This window comes from Mesoplodon mirus (genome assembly GCF_964341445.2).
Source record: "Mesoplodon mirus genome assembly, chromosome: 19".
In the NCBI taxonomy this organism is placed as follows: Eukaryota; Metazoa; Chordata; class Mammalia; order Artiodactyla; family Ziphiidae; genus Mesoplodon; species Mesoplodon mirus.
The window spans coordinates 28,373,503-28,394,666 of NC_138995.1; the positions used below are offsets into that span (position 1 = coordinate 28,373,503).

Consider the following 21,164-nt stretch of genomic DNA (forward strand, 5'->3'; position numbering starts at 1 on the left):
GAGTCAGGGCCTCCTGGAAGGCCTGGGCCCCCTCTCTGGGCCCAGCTGGGCAGGCAGGAGGCTCCCATGGCAGCTCCTGGCTGTGGGGGTCGTGGGTGCCAGCCTCCCCACGTAACCGAGCAGGACCCTACGGGGCCTTCCCAGAATTGACCCCCACCCATGTCCTCTGCCTGCCTTTTGTCTGTAGATAAGCTTTAGTCAAAGAATACATTTAATCAGAGAAGTGAGAACATGCAGGAAGAAAACAGTCAAGCAAGACAAAATAATAGTAGCTTAACCATTAAACAAAGTCAAGGACTTTTAGTTCCTCCTCATAGGGCTATAGATAATATTCTGGGCCAAATCCTTTGAGCTGTTTTGCAGCGACTGAAACCCGCATCAGGTGGGAGAAGTTAACTGCGTGCTGCCCACAAGCACGTAGACCCCAGACCAGCTGGAACCAGAAGGCTGATGATGTTGACTCCCGATTACCTCACCACCAGCCAATCAGAAGAATGTCCACCAGCTGATCACACACCCCACACCCCCCTCCCTCACTCTATCTTTATAAATCTTTCCCTGAAAGCTGTCAGGGAGTTTGGGTCTTTTAAGCACTCACTGCCCTGGACTCCTTCCTTGACCCTGAAATAAACGCTGCACTTTCCTTCACCACAACCCAGTATCAGTAGATTGGCTTTACTGTGCACGGGTAAGTGGACCCAAGTTTGGTTCGGTAACACTGGTGCCCACGTAATGGGCCAGGTTGGTGGGCAGACTGTCCCTGTCCCCAGAGCCACGGGCAGTGGTCCCAACCTGCACATACCCCGGTAGCTGAAGAAGCCTTTGGAGGCCTTGTCCTCAGAGGGGGGGATCAGCGTCCCAACCAGGTAGTTGGCAAAAGAGACCATGATGACGAGGAAGAAGAGCACCTGGGCCTGGGAGGAAGGGAGCCTGGAGGTCAGACGGTCTGGCTCTGCCTTTTCAGGGAGCCCCAGCAGGAAAGAGCTTGCCCCAGGTCCCTTACTCTCCCATTCATTCATTCATTCATTCATTCAACACGCATTACTCCACAGGCTCTGTTCTAGGAGCTGGCGACATAGCAAGGCTCCTGTCATGCTGATAAATAAGGAGGATGAATCTAGAGTAAGAACAAGGGGGTGTCCCAGGGACTGGGTTGAGGCTACTTTAGCAGGGTGGCCTGAGAAGGTATCTTCAGGGGTCCTAAAGGAGGAGGATAATGGAGCAGCAGAATGATGGGGGCATAAGCTTGGTGCATTCAAGGAAGAGTGGGGAGGTGGTGGAGCTGGAGGTCAGAGCCAGGGGATGAGAGGCGGGGCAGCCGGGGCCAGGGCTGTGCTGGTCAAGGCTGCCAGCTGTGGCCCAACATCTCTTCCCTTATTTCATGCTGAACCTCTGACTCGGGGCTTGGGATAGGTTCAGATGAAGACCACATTTCCCCAGCCCCCCTTACAGTGAGGTGTGGCCATGGACCCCGTTCCGGCCAACGGGAAGTGAGCAGAAGGAATATGCACAACTTCCAGGCTGGGACAGAAAAGGAAAGGGGAAGGGGATTCTCTCCTTTCCACCCTCTGTCCCCTTCCTGCTGACTGGGCTGTGGACATGGAGGTGGGGGCCGTCATGGGCCAGGTGGATGAGGGCCACACCCCAGGGGTAGAGAGGCCACAGGATGGAAGGCGCCTGAATACCTGGTCCCCAGGGGACGGACACACACACACACACACACACACACACACACACACACACACACACACATCCCCTGGACTGTTCCATGAGAGAGAAATGAACGATTCTGGCTTAAGGCCCCCTTCCTTAGGGTCTGTGTCACAGCAGCAGAACTTAAAGCTCATCTGACACGCACAAGAGGCAGAACCAAGACCGGGACCAGGTCCCGCGATTCCCGCTTCTGCACTCGACCGTGCCCACATCCCTCCCCAACATCCTGTCCTCACCTTGGACTCCCACTCCATGCCAGCCAGGGAGATGGCCAGCAGCACAGTGACGGTGACCACGCCAATGATGCGGATGTCGTTGGTGGGGTCCACGATGGGTGAGCCGTACTCCTGGGGGAGGTGACAGGCCAGGCTGCATGCCGCCTCTGAACAGCCCACCCCGCCAGGCTCCTCCACTGTAATTTACCTCATTTATGGTTGCCCTCTCATAGGAAAACACAAACTCAAACCCCTCCCCTGCCCACAAGTCCTCCAAAGCAGCTACTGCATGGGTCTGGACAATTTGGCCCTAAAGGCAACACGCATCCCTGAAGGAGACTTCTGGGTACAGTCTTTATTTGAAGAGATCATCAGAGTCACCCACAATGATTGGACTGTGGCTTTGGTCCCTAAAGCCCAAATTGGGTAGAGGGGCAGGAAGGCCTGGCCCAGAAGGTGTGGAGGAGAATGCGGCAGGCGGCCAGGGCTCCATCTGCCCGGGGTCCAGCCCCTACCTCACCTGGAGCAAGTCCTGCACGGTCTCTGCGAAGCCCACAGTGTGCATGGCCACACCCACAGCATTGGCAAAGGCAAAGATAAGGCCGATGGAGCCCCCTAGCTCTGGGCCAAGACTCCGGGAGATGAGGAAGTAGGTGCCACCTATTGGGGACAGAGCCAGGAGCCATGAAACCAGAGGAGTCAGCTGGCTGGGGTGGACTTGGGGCAGGCAGAGCTGAGGCTGGGAGGGGGTGAGCATGGGGCCCAGGGGGTTCATGGAGCAGGAGACAACCAAGGCCATCCCATCGCATAGGTGTGGAAAGCCTGCCTGAAGCCTACATCTGGGATCAACAGGGGCTGCCTGGGGTGTCCCCGTCTGGGCGGGGGTGGAGGGTAGGGAGTGGTTCAGAGACCCGTTCCCGGGGTGAAGACTCGGGGACCTACATGAGGAGGACCTTGGGGCTGGGGGAGGGCCCACCTGACTTGACCTTGCCGTTGGTGGAGATGGCCGAGATGGAGAGGCCCGTGATGGAGGTCACCATGACCGAGAGCAGGATGATGATCCAGGTCAGGACTGTGGGGGTGGGTGGGGAGGTGATCGCCCCAAAACTCAGTCAGGGCATTTCTCAGAAGGAGCCATTTGAGGAACCTGAATCAGCCAACTGATTCACCACATGACTTAAGTCACTTTCCTTCTCTGAGCCTCACTTTTCTCATCTGAAAAATGGGTCTCTGTCTACCTCCTGGTATATTCTAAATAGCCAGGGAGCTGATAAGCCAACATGTAAAAGATCATTATGTATGGAAGGGTAGGTATCCTCTCTTAATAATAAAAAATAAAGTAATAGTTACCACTTGATGAGCACCTCTGGGTGACAAACCCTGTGCTGTTTTATGTGCATCAGAGGAACCCCACAATAGATCTGTGAGGTGGGGACAGTTATTGCCCCCATTTAACTGATGAGGAAACCAAGGCTCAGAGAGGTAAAAAACTTGTCCAAGGTCACACAGCATGGTACAGAGCTAGCAGCTGGTCTGTCCACAGTGTGAGTTCCTAACCCAGATGCTCTGCAGAAGAAATTTGGCTCCAAGAGGTTAAGTGACTTACTGAGGGCAAACTGAGCCAGGGAGAGCCCCTAGGCCTGCTGACTCCACGTCCAGTGCTCCTTGGCCACACTACCCTGACCTCTGTAACCCGTGGGCTCTGTAACCCAAGTTCAAGATTGCTCCCGTGGAGCCTGGGAGGACCAGGACCCGGGCGCACCTTACCCCTGCCCCCCAGAGGCAGCACTCACCAATGCCTGCCTGGGCGGTAATCCAGGGGAGCCGCAGATAGAGGATCACACCCCAGATATTGAGCATGCAACGGATCTGGGAGGAGAGGGGGGTCAGAGGCCACCTGGGGTGGGGGCTGAGTACCCCCAAGGTCAAGCACATAAGTCCCTGTCCCCAATCTTGGCATGGCATTGGGCACCTAGGGGACACCTGGGCTCTTTCCTTGCTTCACCCACTTTAGTGGGTGCCCACTTCAGAGCCTCTCTGGTTCTGTGGGGCAGGGAGGGGAGGGATACCCAGAGACCCACCTGTCCCTCCCAGCACTCTCCTACCCTCCTTCCATTGAGGCCTGAGGATGGGCAGCAAGCATTATCACCCCTCACCCTGCTCCAAGCCCAGGGTCCTGTGTCTGCCAGCCCCAGTCATGGCCCAGTGGCCAGCTGTTGGCCCAGAGCCTGGCATTCAGGGGGAACTCAGCAAATGCCAGCTGAGCCAATGCCCTACATACAAGCAGAAATCAGGGCTCAGGTGGCTTTGACTTCAGCTTACGAATTTAAAGCAAAGCCAGACGCCATAGCTGAGGCTGGAATCCCATGTGGGAGGGGCTGGTGTGGTCTTTGGCCCCAGCCATGTCTTGGGGTGGGGGACATGTGGCATTTACAAGCCCAGGGGGATTTCTTTTTTCTTTCTCTTTTCTTTTCTTTTTTTTTTTTAAGTCTTTAAAAATTTTTTGTATTAATTTATTTTAAAAAGTTGAGGTATAGTTGATTTACAATATTATATTAGCTTCAGGTGTATAATACAGTGATTCAAAATTTTAGGCCTGGGAAATTTCTAAGGCCCTCCATATGCTCTGAGGTACTGAATGGGCCCACATCAGGCTCTGGCCACCACAGTGAGGGAGGGAGACCCAGACTCCGGATTATGGGCCTCTGGAGCTAGAGGGGGGTTGACGGTTCAGATGGAGAAAGAGGCACAGCCCAGCAAGCTGTTGGCAGAGTTAAGGTCAGAACCCCGGCTTCCTGCCTCCCAGAGCGGGAAGCTTTCTCCTAGATCTCATGCGATCCCCTCTGTAAAGTGCCATAATGTCTTCCAAAGCCAAGTACATTAGATTGTTTGCTATCTTGGGGCCTAAAACAGCAAACCTTCTCCTTCCCATCGTGGAGAATGAGAAAACAATGTTGTAGATTTGTGTTTAGTACTGCCCTCTGGTGGCTCTTTGGGGGAAACACAGTTTCTCTCAAAAACTCCAAGGTAGGCATTCATCCAAGGGCTTTACATCTATTAATTCATTGAATGCTCATCATTTCATAGACGAGGAAAGTAAGGCATAGACAGGTTAAGTAACTTGTCCAAGGTCACATGATGACTGAGCAGACAAACAGAGATCTTCCCCAGGGTTAGGTCTCAGTCTGGGGGGTAAATGGAGGTCAGGAAGTACAAAAGCAGAGAAAATTTGAGGTCACTAGGCAGATGGGGAAACTGAGGCCCGGGTTGAGTCTTGGGTCTGCCTTGACTACTAAGGCCCGAGAGCCCAAGCTGAGCCTGAATGGAGCTCTGTCGCCCTACCCCCATCCCTGGACATCCCATCCACGCCCCACTCACCATCACCCCCTTGACCCAGCCAAAGCGCACAGGCTCCTCAGGGTTCTTCTCACCGTTGGTACCTGCCTCATCCTCCACCAGCCCATCGGTCATCTCATGGCTGGGCCGGCTGTCAAAGGCCAGAGCATGCAGGTGGCTGCCTTCCTGCTGGGAGCGCAGAGACCGCGGGTCAGGCAGGCAGGGGTCATGACAATCCAGCTCCCCCGCCTCCCCACCCTCCACCATCCAGCCTCCCAAGTAGCAAACCAGCAAGCCCCGTCTCTGCTGCAGACCTTTCTTACCCTCCTCTCCCCATCTCCTTTAGGTGAGTTTAAACTCTGTAAACTTCCACTGACTGGGAGCTCATTACCTCTCTGGGCAACCCTAGATTGCTTGACTGGGTCGCCAATGACTGGGCAATGAATATTACATGTGCCCAGAGCTTTACAGCTCCCATACCCGCATTCCATGTGGGCCTCTCAACCCATGAGGAAGACACCTGTTTGTCCCCATGACACAGATGACAGAGCCAAGGCTCAGAGAGGCTAGGTAACTGGCCAAGGTCACACAGCAGGAAGGCCCACTCCTCTGGGACGGTGTTTACCTTGAGGAAGGAGTGCAGGTCGGCCAGCGTGGGCCGGACCTTTCGGGGCTCGCCGGGCAGGGTGCTGTTGGCATAGTGCTCGTAGGCAGGCACCACATCGATAGTGTTGTAGCCAAAGGTGCGCATGTAGAAGGTGCTGCCGTGGGTCAGGTGGCTGGGGTGGCTGTTGTCATAGGCAGCCGGTGGGGGGGGCTCATCGCCCCCCAGCAATGTGCTGATGGTGAAGCGCCCACTGCACAGAGCAGGGTCTCTGGGCGTCTCCAACACCGGCAGCTCTGCCATTGTGGCTCTGGGTGTCGGGAGAGGGGGCCAGGGTCGGCGGGGACACGCAGGGTGGCTATATAGGCTGGGGCCACAGCAGGGAGGAGGCGGAGAGGTTGGCCCAAACCGCCCACAGCTGGCGAGCAAGGTCCCTGGACAGGGTGGGAGGCAGAGCACGTGCCTGATGCTGTCCTGCCCACCACCTGATCTCAGAGATAGCAACATGGCCTTGGACTGGGAGCCAGGGCTGGGTCGGCAGAGGAGGGGGGCATGCCCAGCCCCTGGGTCCTAGAGAGGCTCTTCTGAGTTTGGGGGCAGTGGACATCAGCAGCCAGACCCTAGGAAGGAGTACTCACCAAGAGGATCCTTAGGGACCTTACGAGGGTCCCCAGAGACAGCCTGATGGCCTGAGGACCCCCTCCACGCAGGTTCAAAAACCTCTTGTTTCAGTATATGGTATTTAGTTTTATATTTTGTTTACTTAGTATGTTCGAATAGATGAATGGTATGACATTTAAAAAGATACACACACACACACACACATATATAAAAGGTTAGTCTCTCTTACTATGAGAGAGGTAGTGTGGTGGCCACCTGATGTGCCACCAGAAAAGAAGGACAACCCCCAGCTGCTGCGAGGGGTCTCAGTGTCAGCTCCTATGGCAATGGCCTTGCCTATGACCGAGTTCCCCCATGGAGCTCTCATCCAATGATAGGTGTGGGATGCAAAGGCTTGATGCCCTGCCCCCAGATCTGAGGAGCCATCTCACCTCCAGAAGTCCCCAGCGTCAGCTGAGGCTTTGTCTACACAGCAGCCCACTCCTCCCTCTGTCCTGTCCTGCTTCCTTCTCTTCTCGCCAGAGGTACTGACCCAAAGAGCTCTACTGGTGAGTGCCCTGCAGGCTCACCTTTGTCTCAAAGTCTGCTTCCTGGGGGTGGGTGGCCTAAAGCTCACAGGAAAACCGCTCATCTCTTTGTTATCCCTGCTGGGTTTTGCATCTTTCAGCCATTCAACTAACAAACCTTATTGACCATCGACCATGTCTTGGGTGGAGACAGGAGGCAGGAACACAGACGGCGGGCACAGGCCTACGTTCACAGGGCTGCTGAGTTAGTGGGGGAAACGGACCTGGAAAGAGACCAGCCCCACTGTGTGAAGAGGGCGGCGATGGGAGAGATGCACATAGAGGAGGGTCAGGGTGGGGACAACCAGGGACAGGACAGACCCCTGACCGGAGTCTTGGAGGACAAGCTGCTCTTCTGAAGGCAGGGGATGGATGGAGGCCTCAAGGCCACCACCAGCCACAGGCTTCTAAGCTTGGCTTATGCCCAGGCTCTGGCCCTCGTGAGGGACACACTTTCTCTACCTCTCTGCCCTGCCTCTCGGACCTGAGCTGCGCTCTCAAAGCTCACCTACGTCCCCAGAGACCAGCTCTGAGATGCTCAGAGCCCCCCGGGGCTCCATGATGTCCATCAGCAAGTCAGCACCAGTGGACTGAGAACTTGCGGGGGGCCTGGCTGGCTTCTGCTGCCCCCTCACTCCTGGTCCAGAGGGGCCCAGGACAGGAGGAAATGCTCAGACCGTGTCAGGGTAACAAGCTGCGTTAGGGAATCACGACCCTCTAAGATGAGGGTGCTTCAATGGGGGTCCAGGAGCCCCACAAATTTGTAGACAAGTTTTCATACCTAAGTGCATTTTCCTGGAAAGGGGGGCATAAAGTTCATCCAACTTGCTAGAAGACCAGTCCACGGGGGCAGGGATCTGGGCCCATCTTGTTCACTGATATTCCCAAGCAGTTAGAACAGCACAGGGCAGGTCCTCATTAAACGCTTGTTGAATGAGTAAGGAAGGGAAGCCAGAACCAAAGAGAGGCTGCCATAGAAACCCTTGGCTGACAGAACTACCCGGGGGGTGGGGATGGGGACAAAGGGTAGGTCCTCGGGGTCCTCCCAGCTCAACCAGGCACAGAGGTGAGCTGAGGACGGCTGGTCCTCGATGACAAACCCAAAAGATTATGATCACTGTGCACTGTTTTGCAAAGTTGATATATTTACTATGTGTTCACTTCTTTAAAAGACTCTCCTCGGGGCTCCCCAGACTCCCAGACTTGCCTACTCCCTCTCCAGGACGTCTGGCCCCTCCTCAGAGAGGCTTCTGCAGGACGGTGTCCCCAACCCCAAGCCAGCTGCCAGCAGGGGGGAAGGCTCCAAGGTGAGGACTCCAGAGCCAGGACCACAGCTGTGGTCAGCTTTCCACCTTCCCTGCAGCGCCCCGCCCCATCTGCCAATTACTCCTTCCCTCCCACAGGGCCTCAGGGTAGAGCTTACAGACCTTATCGCCCTCTCCATCTTTAACTGCCACTTGACGGGTGAAAATCACAGCTGCCCAACACCCCCTTAGCCGTCCCTACATACCCTGTCCCCAGAGCAGCTGTGGAAAATTCGTGATTAAGATCTTAGGAGAGGAAGTGGCCAGAGGGACCAAGGCTGGTTTCCAGCAGCACTGGGGCCCCAGCAGAGTGAGGGCCCACAGCTTTGCTGGATGACCTTGAGCAAGCCACTTCCTCCCCCTCTGCAATTCCCAGGCCTGGGTCAGCTCCAAGTTCCCTCCCAGCCCTGGAGGGGAGCATTTGCTTTTTTGAGAAGCCTTTCCTGCACCCCCATACCTGTATGTCTCTGGGTGGGGGGATTTAAGCAGGACCCCTCAAAAGGCTTATCAATAGGACAGTTGAAGGGACTGTTGGAACTCCTTGTCCCAAAGCACAGACGCCAAAGAAAGAGGCTTCCTGTCCTTGGATGGAAGTCTGTCCCTTTGAGAAATGCTCACAGAGGCACTCTTCTTGATGGGGGCACCATGTGGGTCACACGCGACTCCTGCCTTCCAGGGCTTCAGCTGCCAGGTTGCCCAGAGCCTGTCAGGTCTGAGACCAAGAGTGGAAGTTGGAGGAACCCTGAGTGAAACCCTGGGATTTGGCCTCAGGGGCTGTCAGGCTCCCATCTCAGTTGTCAGTTTCTCCAGGGCTCTGAGCAAGTCCTTCCCTCAGGCCCCTCAGCCCCCACTTAGCAGCCGAATAGAAATGACACCTGCATCAGTGCTGGCTCTCACTCACTCAAGAGCCCCGGGCTGGGTGACTTAGGGCCCCTGGCCTCTCCCGGTTCTCGGAGGAAGAAGAATGGGGTGTTAAAGGAACAGAAAGACTCAGGAAACTCCCTGGAAGGGAAAACCCCAGGCACAGGGGGCCGAAATGGTGAGGACAGAAGGGCCTGCTGTCTTCACAGCCACTGAGGCACCTAAGCCTTTATGCAACAGGACTGGAACTCACAGCCTAGCCTGGCAGACTAACCAGCAAGGAGATCGCAGCAACTGGCTAGCAGAGGAGGGAGGCTGCCCTGGAGGAGGGGGAGCCTCGAGGGGAGACATAGGCAAGGATGGAGGGGGGTCTGGGGCATGGGGCTTGGGAAGGCGCGGTCAGTGGGAGGGACCAGGTGGTGGGACTGGAGCTCACGGTGCCACGGTGGGCGGGGGAGGGAAGAAATGGTGGGAGATAAGGCTGAAAGGGGTCCGATTGTTTCTTCAGTCACTCACATTTATTGAGTGCCTACTGCATACCATACCCTGTGCTAGGCAAGGAAGGCACCACGGGGAACAAGACAAAGGCCCTGCCCTCCTGGAGCTCACATTCTAGTGGAAGAGACAGACAAGCAGTAAACAAGCAATCATCATGGTACATTCAGTGGTAAGTGCTATGAAGAAAACAAAGCTTTTTTTTTTTTTTTTTTTTTTTAAAGGAGGGGCATTTAGGCCTCTCTGAGAATGAGAAATTTGAGCTGAGATCCAACAATAAGGAGGAGATACCCATAAGTGAGCAGGTGTGAGCACAGGGGTTCCAGAAAGAGGAGAGAGCATGTGCAAAGGCTCTGGGGTAGGAGTGTGGTTGAGGATTCAAGATGGCAAGGAGGCCAGGATGGCAGGAGCCAAGGGACTGAGGAGATGGGTTTGAGACATGGAAGGGGGGACACCAGGCCTTATAAGCCAGGGTTAGAAGTTGCACGTTCTATTATGTGATGGTCAGATTTATATTTTTCAAAGTTCACTTTGGTCATTGTGTCATTTGGAGATTGGGTGGAGGGAGGCAAGGGCAAAGCAAGACTAGTGGGGCCACTGTGGGTGCATGAAGGTGGTGGCCGGGCCGGGGAGTAGATGTGGATGGTAGGGTCGTGAGAAGTGTTGGGAGTTGAGATATATTCTGAAGGCAGAGCCGATGGAACCAGCACACGGATTCATGTAGGACAGGAGTTAGAGAGAAGAGGGGAACAGAGAGGACTCTATGGGGGTAAATGTGGTGTCATTTCTGAGTAGGGACACCTGGCAAGGAGGGCCTTGAATGCCAGGGTAGGAGACTGGCCTTTGTCCTGGGGAATCAGATCTCATCTGTTTCTGGAAACCTGGTGGGGGGCATAGTGGGGTGGTGAGCAGTGCCAGGAAGAAAGAACAGGGCCAGGGAGGGCCGGGAGGGGCTCCGGTGACAGTCAGGCAGAACAGATGACTCCACAGCTCTGAGCCCTCGGGCTCACCCCTGACTGCACACAACACTCAATCATCTCACTGGAGCCTCTGACAAATGCTGACTCCCCCGCTGGAGATGCTATGGGCCTGGGGCCGAAAAGGGGGTGAGGGGCCGGCATCAGTATTCTTAGAAATCTCCCCAGGTGGAACTGAGGGGCAGTCAGGCTGAGACCCAGTGGGCTAAAGAGAACAATCTTTCACACGCAGACTGCCCACCCCCACACCAACCCCCGCCCCATCCCCACGTCCACATCCGCCCCGGTCCCACGAGGCTCGCCTGGAGAGGATGGGTATGATGCAACCCTGGTGTCGTGAAATAGCCGGGTAAGAGGATGCGCTGCTCGTCGGCCTGATTCACAACACCAGCTGCAGCAACGATACCAGAACTCGGCGAGCTTCCTCCTCTGGATGTGGCTCCGAGGGTTTGAGGCAGTGATGACAAGCCTGGGCAAACATCCTCCCCGACCGATGGCTGTCCTGGGCCAGCGCCATGCAGAGGCCCAGGGCTGCAAATGATGGAGGCTGGGTCCCTGCCCACAGGGGGGCGCACAGACTTGATGGTAGCGAGGAAGTGGGGAGCAGACACAAAACCCTGTATACAGTGTAGGGGGAAGGGCAACAATGGAGGTGTCTGGCACTGGAAAGGTCTGGGAAGCCAGAGGCTGACTACAACCTCTGCAAGCAACCAGGACCAAGGAAACTGAGATTTCTCTTGAGCCTTGCAAACCACATAAGTGTGTCTATTGCAAGCCTGGTCCTTCTATCCGGAGAGTGTTACAGCAGTTGAACACTGAAGTACCTTGAAGCTACTGGCAGCTAAAGCAAAAGGGAAACATGTTTGATGATTAAGATATTTTCATTGTTAAAGGAACAACTCCTGGTTCCTTTTTCTTCACGGTTAGACTTGCTTTTTTTAAAGAAGTCTTTTTAGCCAACATTCATTCCACAAGTAATTGTAGGTATTAATAATGTATTAGACACAGCCTGGCTGTTTTGGAGAATACACAGAAGGACAGGGCACGATCACTGTCCTCAAGTAGCATATAGTTCCTCAGAGGAGGTAACGACCACGACAGCCACAACCCAAGGCCCAAAGGCAGAAATCCCTGGATAAAATGCTACATGGGTTCAGAAAAGGGATGACTTCCTCTGGCTGGGGTAATGATGGAGTGGGATGTATGAAATAGCACAGTTAGAATAAAAGCAAAAAGAGATAAACAAACATTTAAGGCAGGAGAGTGCCATGTGTTAGCTTGGAGCTTCCTGGCAGCCAAGGCAAAAAGTAGAATTATAATCGGTAGTCACTATCTGATAAAAAGAGTGAGATTTCACTTTTTCCCCCTCTTCCTCTTCTCATAAAGAAAATAAATCTCCATCAACCCTTGATCCCTCCACCCAAGCTTGGAAAAGATTCCAAAACGAGGGTGGCTTGAGCTCATTCCTGCTGCATCAACACAAACTGAAGCAGTGATTCTAACAGAAATTCCGTCCTGTAGTCACAGGCATGACCATGTGCTCTTCACCCTGATGACTCAGCCTATGTGCTCTCAAGAGACCAAGGAGCCAAACCCATTGTTCCTCCTACCCACAGCTTTTCACTTTTAAATACACCTTCAGTTTTTCTAACTTTCCTGTAAACCTTTTTGTCTTTCTTGAAAAAAATAGAGGAGAAACATGGTCATTCTGCTCGATTTTGAACTCCACAGTGCATTCCTTAATGGCAGCTTTTGGAGCTCAGGAGCCTCTGACCTGATACTGGAGCTGGGGCCAGGGGACCTAGAATCATGGAACTGCTTTAAGAGCTCAGCTTCCCCCACCCCATCCCCCAAATTGGGTCCAGCCCTAGACACATGGAGGGAGTGGGAAGGATAAGAGTCAAAGGAGGCCTGGACCTGGCTCTGCACCACCTACCTCATGACCTCAGGCCTGTGTGCCTTAGTTTCATCATCTGCCAAATGGATAATTCTTCTCAATGAGTGTTTTGATGATCGAGAGAGGGAACTTGTGAAAGAAGCATTTCAGAGGACATTAATATTGCTCTGCAAATGTGTGTGTGTGTGTGTGTATATATATATATATATATATATATATTCCGCCCCCCCACCCTTCCCCCAGCTCTTTAGCTACCAGAAAAGAAAGGTGGGGGTGGGGGAAGAAACCAACTCATCCTTGACTATTTAAGGCAATGCTTTTTAGTAAGGGCTGGCACTAAAATTTATTAACAAACAAACAAAAAAGTTAGGGCATTAGGAGGAGTTGCGGGGAAGGCTTGCTCGGGATCAGAAGGTGGAAACCCAAAGAGAGTTGGATTTGGTCATTTGCATTCATCACAACTCGGGCTTCGACAGGGCAAACGTCCAGAGGATCCCAGAAGCCCAGAGAGATGGTCTCCCCCATCATCTTCTTGCCCCTTTACCAGACACCTGAAATAAGCTACTGACCTCCTTAATATATATCCCAAAGGATCTTCTGCCAGTGGTCACCCAGGGTTCAGCTGCAAGATGACACCTGCCATCTGGAATGCATTTGTGCTAAAGTGGGGAAGGTGCTGGATCCAAAGGGAGTCTGCCCTCCAGACGCGGTCCCTCGGGCTGGGTGCGAGTCCCCAGGGTATGGAGCCCTACAGTAGGAAGTCCGAGGGGCTTCGCGTGGAGCGGGAATCAAGTCCTCACTCCCAGTGAGCTTCGTTAGCAGCAGCACTGAGTGCTGGAGAGGCTCAGGACAAGCCCGGCAAGGCCTGTACCTGCCAAAGGTGGACGTGGGAAGGCTGGGGGCCGGAGGACACTAGGAAAGAACACCCCTGATGAGGGCCCAGGGATTCGGCCAGAGTTGTCAGATGGTCATTCACTTGTGATTTCCTGGGAGATGGACACTGCCGTCCCTGCCACCCCCTCACCCCCCCCCACAGTAATGCATTTCAACTGGTGCCATTTTTACTGATTAACCATCAACATCAAAAACCATCCTAGACAACTAGCTTTGACCTTGGTGGGTACACAATGGGCAAGTTGACCCAATGGGCCCTAGGTATGCACATATTTTTCCTAACTAGTTAGAATTTTCATCTTCCTATTTAGTGCATCTCTGACAATCTATGATTTATTAAAAGTCCGTGCTGAGGAAGGTGAGGGGAGTCCACATTTAGAGGGGCCTTCTTCACTCCCTGCTTCCAGTCAGAACGATGGTCTTGACCCTGTTCTTGACCCAGGACGTGAAAATCACCTGGGGAACTTTAAAAAACCAGTCAGCACCCAGGCCCCTCCCCAGACCAATTAAGTCAGAAATTCAGGGGGCAGGGGCTTGGAAGCCAGTATTTTTAAGAGCTCCCCAGGTGATCCTAATCGGTATCCAGGGTTGAGAATGGCAGAGCTGGGGCTATAAGCTTGAGAAAGATGTGTTGACTAAGGCTGTGCACAGCACAAAATCTGGCTTTTCTTGATAAAGGTAATGCTGATTTAGGGTTCTTAAAAATAATCTTTCATGTTGTAAAAGGATTTTAAAGAGTTTTTTTATCCTGGATAGACTCATGAATATATAAGCAGGCCATCAGCCCTTTGCTTGAATTCACTGCCTAAGGTCAACAGACAGCTTTACAGTTATTGATTTGTAAGACAAGTGTGTGTGTGTCCCCAAATGAGACCACCTGTTGTCACTCTGCCTGATGGACCACACACCCCAGGTGCAAACCCCACATACTCACCTCTTGGACAAGGTGGATGCCCCACAATCAGGTTTCTGCTCAGCCAGGAAGGGCTGCACATGAGGCCTGTGACCTCTGGCAGTTCTCCACCTGGCTCCAAGGCCCCTCAACTCACCTGAGTCCTGCTGTTTCCCCAGCTTCAAGGTCATAGGAGAGATTAACAGCTGCATGAGACTGCTGGGGCCGAGTGGGGAGCTGGAGTGGAGCTCATTATATCATTCTGGGGTGGATGGGTGGCCATACCCAAACCACGCCGGCCCCCCAGCCCACCCACCCGTCTTCGGTCTGGATCCTAGCCAGGTGCAGATGGCTCCCGCATCCCCCAGCCACAGGAAATCTGATCTTCTTTATCTAGTCCTTTCTTGTGGCATTTCCTAAGGCTTCCTATTTTATTATAGTGTCTGTGCACACGCACACACCTGCTTATCTCTTCTCCCCACCGACCACACCACACCATGAGCTTACAAAAGCGGGAACTGCAACTCGGTCTCACCTAGGAAAAGGCCCTTTGCTGTTGGTCTCGCCTCAGTAAAAGGTAAGCTTCTTGAAGGCAGGGATGTCAATTCATTTCACCACTGTGTCCTAGAACAATGCCTGGCACAGGATAGATGCTCAAACATTTGTTGAACTGCATTCTTCTTTCAGCGGTCACTGAATCAACAGGAATCACAACTTGAATTTGACATGCCAAGGTTGGTCCCCTTGTAGCAATTTTTTTGGCTTACTAATTTTAACCTGAATTTGTCTCTTGCAAAAAACAAAAAGATTGCCATCCCTGGGGTGGGGGTAATTGAGTCCACCCTGCACCCATGTGAAAAACCTGTTGTAAAGTGCAGAAACCAAATGGTAGAGGACATACCTATAGCCCTAGAGACCCATCTAAACAACGCTGGGAGTAGGGTGGCCAAAATTAACCTTTATTGAGGGCCAACAGTATGTCAGGCAATAGGTAGGTGATTTCTATAAATTAACTTCATATTCCCATTAGCCTGATGGAATATGATTGGTATCCCTGCTTTACAACTGAGCAATCTAGTTCCAAGCAGTCAAACGACTTGCAATCAGTCACATGATTACCAGATGGTGAAATGGGGGTTTTAGCCCAACTTTCAGGCCAGCTCCAAGGCTTGTGGTGTCTCTTGAAAATGCCAGGCCCAGAGGCCTGGCGGGCTTGTTCCATTCAGGGCTCTGTGCTTGGAGAGCCTTCAGTCTTGGGCTGGTCCCCCAATATTCATTTCCTTTTCCTCCCCCTGACCCCCACTGTTGCTGAGCTCTTTCCTTTCAGAATTTAGTTTTCAAAGAAGTCTCGAAATCTTTCTTAGGCCTTTTATGATTTCTAAAACTAATAATCACTGCCGGCCACCAGAGGGCCACATCCCAAACATTCGTATTTAGGGAATCAAAATGCCCTTTTGGGTTTGGTATAATTTTCCTAAAAATACAAGCCAGCTGGTGTGTGTGGCTGACCAGTATGAAAACTCACCCAGGGATCCACTCTGAGTGCAAGAGGGTCAGCCGGGTGGTGAGGGTGATGCCTCCGGGCCGGCACTGTTTGGGGGGAGGCATTTGCAGCAACTGGGCAGAGGGGCTCTCCAGCCGACCTCCCTGAGGAAAACATCTTACCCCAGCAACAGCACCGGCAGCATGCAGCTCTCCTGGGCTCTGGGGCCTCACTGCCCACCATCAGTCCTCATACTTCTCTGTGGCTGTGTGCTTCCCAGGGCTTCTGTGGAAATCTGGCTGTTCCAAGGGAATGGCTAAAGCACCCCTCATTTGGGGTGACCAGTGGCCCTAACCTTGTCCTCTTTCCTCGTGGGTGGCATTTTAAAGGTTTTAACTAGGACTCCGCTGAAAAGCCTCTAGCTCTGAGATCTGGGTAAACGGGGCTACGCTTTACTGCAGCAGCCAGCTCTCCACCTGCCGCCAGCCCCTCGACAGCTTCCCCTCTCCAGCCACCGGCTCTTGCCAGCCCCTGCTCCAGGAGGTGCTGCAGAGCGTGGAAGAGACCACTGAGCCCTACATGGGGTGGGCCCTACATGGGCACTTGTCTGAGGCCCAGATTTCCAGGTGATTCATCAGGAAGTGGCCTCGCATAGGTCACAGGGGCCAAAACAAGCTGAGGGCCCCCAGGCAAAGGGAATGGGCTGAAGCTCTTCCACGTGGCTCCTTCAAGGAGAGAGTACTCCTGCCACCAGGCAGCTGGAGCCTGTCTCTCCCGAGCTTCTCGTTAGGGCCAGGTCTCCCAGGTGGAGAGAAATGAAGACCCCCTACCTCCTCAGCCATGTGCACATCCCTAGGCAGAAGCCCAAATCCCAGACCCTGAAAACGCTTCCTGGTCAGAAACACAGGCAGATACTGCCCAAGAGAGCAGGGGACATCTGTTCTGTGACCAGGCCCAAGTCTCTCCCACCATCGAAACAATCTTGCATCCCCTTCCCAAGGCCAATAACTGGCTACTGACCCCCACTTAAAATGCTTTCCACTGAGAGCCCAGTGTCAATGGTCACAGAGCTCCAACAGCTCCTAGCCCCAGAATGCATGCCACATGCTGGGTCACCATCAAAATGCTCTGGATGTATTGTCCCACCACACCTCCAGCCAGACCGACCTCCCTCAGATCCCTAGGCAGGGGACTGAACTCTGAGGCTGGTGAGGGGACAGCAAGACTTCAGAGCTGGGATGGGAGTCCTGTACTTACAGAAACCTGTGGGGACTTCGAGGACCCAGGGGCCCGGCAGGCCTTAGCCTTCCTTGCAGGGAGTGGAGAAGGGGCCAGGCCCAGTCACCCCCAGAGGCTGGGAAGAGGCACTTCTGCTGCCTTCCGAGGAGCCCCAGGCTGTGCCTCAGTTAAGGACATTCCCAGGAAAGGAGGCCTGAGAGAGGTTTCTGCTCCACTGAAGGACTGAACAAAGGGGGCACAAGACACTTAGGGAGAACATTCCGGAAATTTACTGGCTACAGACAGGGGTGGTGGTGAAGGAACCATCCTAAACAGAGTAAATGCAGAAGTTACTGTGCAGGAAGGAACGTGAGAACACATATACCAACTCCCTCCCACCTGCCCCTTCTCCCCACAAACAGCACACAGAGCGACAACGTCAGCAAAGCAAAGAGGAAAAGGAAAATAATCAGTCAACCAGACAAAGCAAAGAATTCTCCCCCCCCCGCATCTCTAATCAAAGTTACTGATCAAGAGAGAAAAGGCTGTACTTTGCTTCCTTGTTCTCTTTATAAAATACACATTTGAAATTCCTGATGGAAAAATACCCAGTAGAAGCCAGCAGCTGAGGTCAATGGGGGCCCACACTCACCCAACTCAGTCAGCCTGCCTGGCTCTTCAGAACTGAATCCCCCTTACTGCCCTCTCTCCAGTGACTCCACGTATCTCACTGTCATTTCCGCTGCCCACAGAGGCACCAGCAGTGCAACAGATCAGGGTAATCCAGTGTAGCTGGAGAGCTCCTGGCAGCCTGTACCAAGCCTGGAAGCCTCTACGCAGCAGATGCCAGCAGAGGCCAGCCTGAATAAGGCAGCCAGAAAAAACTGGGACAAACTTATACTAACTTATTCACTGTTTATCTGAAATTCAAATTTAACCAGGTGTCCTGTAGTTTTATTTGCTAAATCTGGGGCAGATGAAGGGGCCTTAGCTGCAGGCCATGCAGCCCTGGATGTCCCCTGAGAGCCTGCCTAGGCCAGCTCTGCTGCGGCCAGCCAAGAGGCTACAGTTTGTCTGTTTCTCTGTTAGAAGTCCCCTCTGGGATCACGGGCTCCCCTCTTTCCTGTTCAAATAGAAGCCACTGTCTGAGGCAAACTCTTTTGCCCTCCCCATCCTAAGAAACAGATTCTCAGGGACCCCAAGGGCAAAGGCAACAGGGCATATAGAGTATGCCAATGTGCAATGCTGGGTTTCTGCCAGCCCCTCAACCTTTTACTTTTTTTTTTTTTTTTTAAAGATCTGGCCTTTATCATTGTTAACAGTAAATCAAATGTCCACCCCTTCTTCTCAATGTTTCCCTACAGACTGTGCAGCTCTGCAAGTTTCCTTCTTTGAAGGATCAGTCCTGTTTTATCTAACCCCACGAGACACTCCCCTCTACCTTCTTTCAGACTGAATGCCTGTTAAAGGCCCCTAAGTCTGAATCCAGGCATGTGGAGCTGGTACAGAGGATGTGGGGAGGGGGCTGGCACAGGAGGCCAAAGCAAAGAATCTGCTCATTCAAACCTTTTGTGAGCGAGCCATTGTGGGCTAGATACCTAGGAGAGGGCACATAGAAGCTATTTCAAAAATCGAGATTAGGACAAAAAATTTTCCTCCCTTCCTGGGTTAGCCACTTAGAACCAACAGTATTTCTACTTAGATGATCCTAGCAAAAAAGGAAAGAAAGAGCCCACTGAGACTTCTGAACAACTCTGGGATGGGGACTTGATGACCCTGGCTATCCCCAGCTGCCTAGCACAGCCCAGCACATGCAGGACTGTAACTGCTGAACTGAACTTAGGCTGACACATCAACACACCAGGCCTGTTTAGGCAGGCCCTCCCTGAGCTATAGCCAGTCACAACAGTTACATGTATAACAAGGCAAGAAGAAGCACAGATCATTTGAAAATAATTTTGGAAACATTTTAGTTAGTGGTTTTAAGCTTTTTTCCACCAACCTTTTTAGTTAGAAACAAGTGGCAAGACATTTATTTCCCTCCTGTCCCTGTCCTGTGAGGGATACTAGTATACTATGAAGCTGTCAGAAGATGGGCTGGAGATAGGTGACTTCTGAATTCAACCTACAAAGAATGAAGAACGGGGGACCATCCAGGACCTCAAAACAGCCTCATGTTCCTGCAGGGAGCTACACTATTTCTGTTTAATGAGTTGCTGACTTCTTCCTGATATTCCTGAAATGCAGGCACAAAAGCCTTTTTTTTACTGATATAAAATGAGCATCTTGAACAATACCATAAAGTGCACACCTCCATTAGGAATTTTATAAGGTTTTCTCCCAATTTGCTGGACACACGGCTCAGTCAATCTCTATGACTGACTGAGGCTAAGTGAGAGTCCAGGCAGGCTGGGGCCTGCCAGCACTCTGGTGGGCCTGGGACAACGCCCCAGCTTGGGGTTTTATTCAGTGTTTGGCATGCCCGAGTCACTTCCTAAGTGGCATGATGGAAATGTGGCAATGATGTGAACTACCTAATGAGCTAGACAAAGGTTCAGATGCCTAATGGAGGAACAATGATTTTGGGGATCAGTGTAAAGCAGTAGGATGTTGGCACATCTGCACGTTATGGTTAAATTAAGTATTAAAGCTTTGGCCAAAACAGTTCACTCAAACAGAGCGGGCAGGGGTGAGAATCCAAAGAGTAAATGCTCCTCAATTTTTTTCCTCTATATCAGCAAGTATGGGATTCTGTGGGAAAGTCAATAGTACTGTTCTTCAAGTAACCTAAACCCTAGAATTTAAATGATTCATCAAAAGAATAACAATAGTGGCTGCTCTACTGCCATTACAAGTCCCTAATTAGACTGTAAGTTCTTGGAGGGCAGGAGCAGGGCCTACATTCTGGCTTCAGTGTGCGTGGGCATCTCCTGCTCTTTGATGAACGTGTCCAGCTCAGGCGTGATGAAACCAAAGGATTCACTCTGAGAGCTCACTAGTTCCACTTGTTTTCCCTTAGAAGTTAGGCGGCCATGGTTGTTTAAAAAAAAAAAAAAAATCAAAGGAACGGAGTCCATGCAATCAAATCCCTAGGCCTCTGAAAGGGACTCAGATCAAGTCAGTACATCCCTCTGAGTATCTCAGTGAGTTTATTATGAGCCACTCGGAAGCAGGCACTGACCCTGTCAGCCTCCAAGTACCCTTGATTTTGTTAGAAAGATTGGAATCTCATCCTGGGAAGATGAAAGACGCCCAGGGCCACTTTCTCTCAGTTTCTCTGGATAAATGGTGAAGTCATGGACCAGTATCAAGGGAAAGGATTTAGCTCCCTGACCGAGTGAGCTAAGGATGACTTTTAACCTAATAACCTATCACAGGACCATGATTTCTGGGCACAAGCTGTAACCATGAGTACACGGGAACCTGTTGATGCTGTGGCCTTCTAAACTCGGCCTCATGTCTCCTGCATCTCTGCACCCAGCAGGCCTTGCTTTACCACAGAATCTGCCGACAGGACAAGCCCTGGGTTTGCTCCATGAGCCTGGCCCAGCCCTTCTGGTATGAACCGAGTTACCTTATTTCTCCTATAAATGTCTCTCGCTACGCAAGTTCTCAAATGCCAACCAGGGACTGCGTTCCTCTCAACTCCACCCAGCTCCCCCTTCAGGGCAGCTTTCCTCTCCCTTCTGTCCAAGGGTAGAGGACCTCATCCCCCTACGCAGGGCTCACGTGCAGCTCTCCTATTTGGAGCTGGCAGAACTGCATGACGCAAGGAAAGGGAAATTCACAATTAATTCTCATAATGAGAATGATGAACAAGAGGTGAGCCAGGGAGCAAATACATATTTAAACACCTTGCACCTTCTCTCTTTTATGGCACTGTTATATTTCTATCTACAAGATCTAGTATCAAAAAAAAAAAAAAAAAAGAACCCTAAATCACACTTTATGAAAAGTCCTCAGAATACTCTTAAGGCACTGTTAAAGCAAATTGTTTGTTTTGTTTAAAATATAATCAACACATATAAATTGGGCACAACTTGCTAAATCAAGTCCCCTGCACTGCTTGCGTTCTGAGACTTTCTTAG

General features: G+C 52.2%; 1 protein-coding gene across 6 annotated transcripts in view; it reads right to left on the reverse strand.

Moving 5' to 3' along the window:
* Positions 1–6,171, reverse strand: part of SLC12A3 (solute carrier family 12 member 3) — a gene marked incomplete at its 5' end in the record, with an annotated part of 37,949 nt that extends 31,778 nt beyond the window's left edge. For 3 of the 6 annotated variants that reach the window (XM_082605767.1, XM_082605765.1, XM_082605763.1), the window contains 7 exons: positions 803–914; positions 1,950–2,060; positions 2,449–2,588; positions 2,905–3,000; positions 3,722–3,797; positions 5,307–5,450; positions 5,890–6,171. In XM_082605767.1, the coding sequence (XP_082461893.1) occupies positions 803–914; positions 1,950–2,060; positions 2,449–2,588; positions 2,905–3,000; positions 3,722–3,797; positions 5,307–5,450; positions 5,890–6,171 (961 nt within the window). Of the gene's footprint in view, positions 1–802; positions 915–1,949; positions 2,061–2,448; positions 2,589–2,904; positions 3,001–3,721; positions 3,798–5,306; positions 5,454–5,889 lie in introns of all 6 variants that reach the window. The other 3 variants (XM_082605766.1, XM_082605764.1, XM_082605762.1) reach the window with 1 other exon arrangement.
* Positions 6,172–21,164: the final 14,993 nt, after the last annotated feature.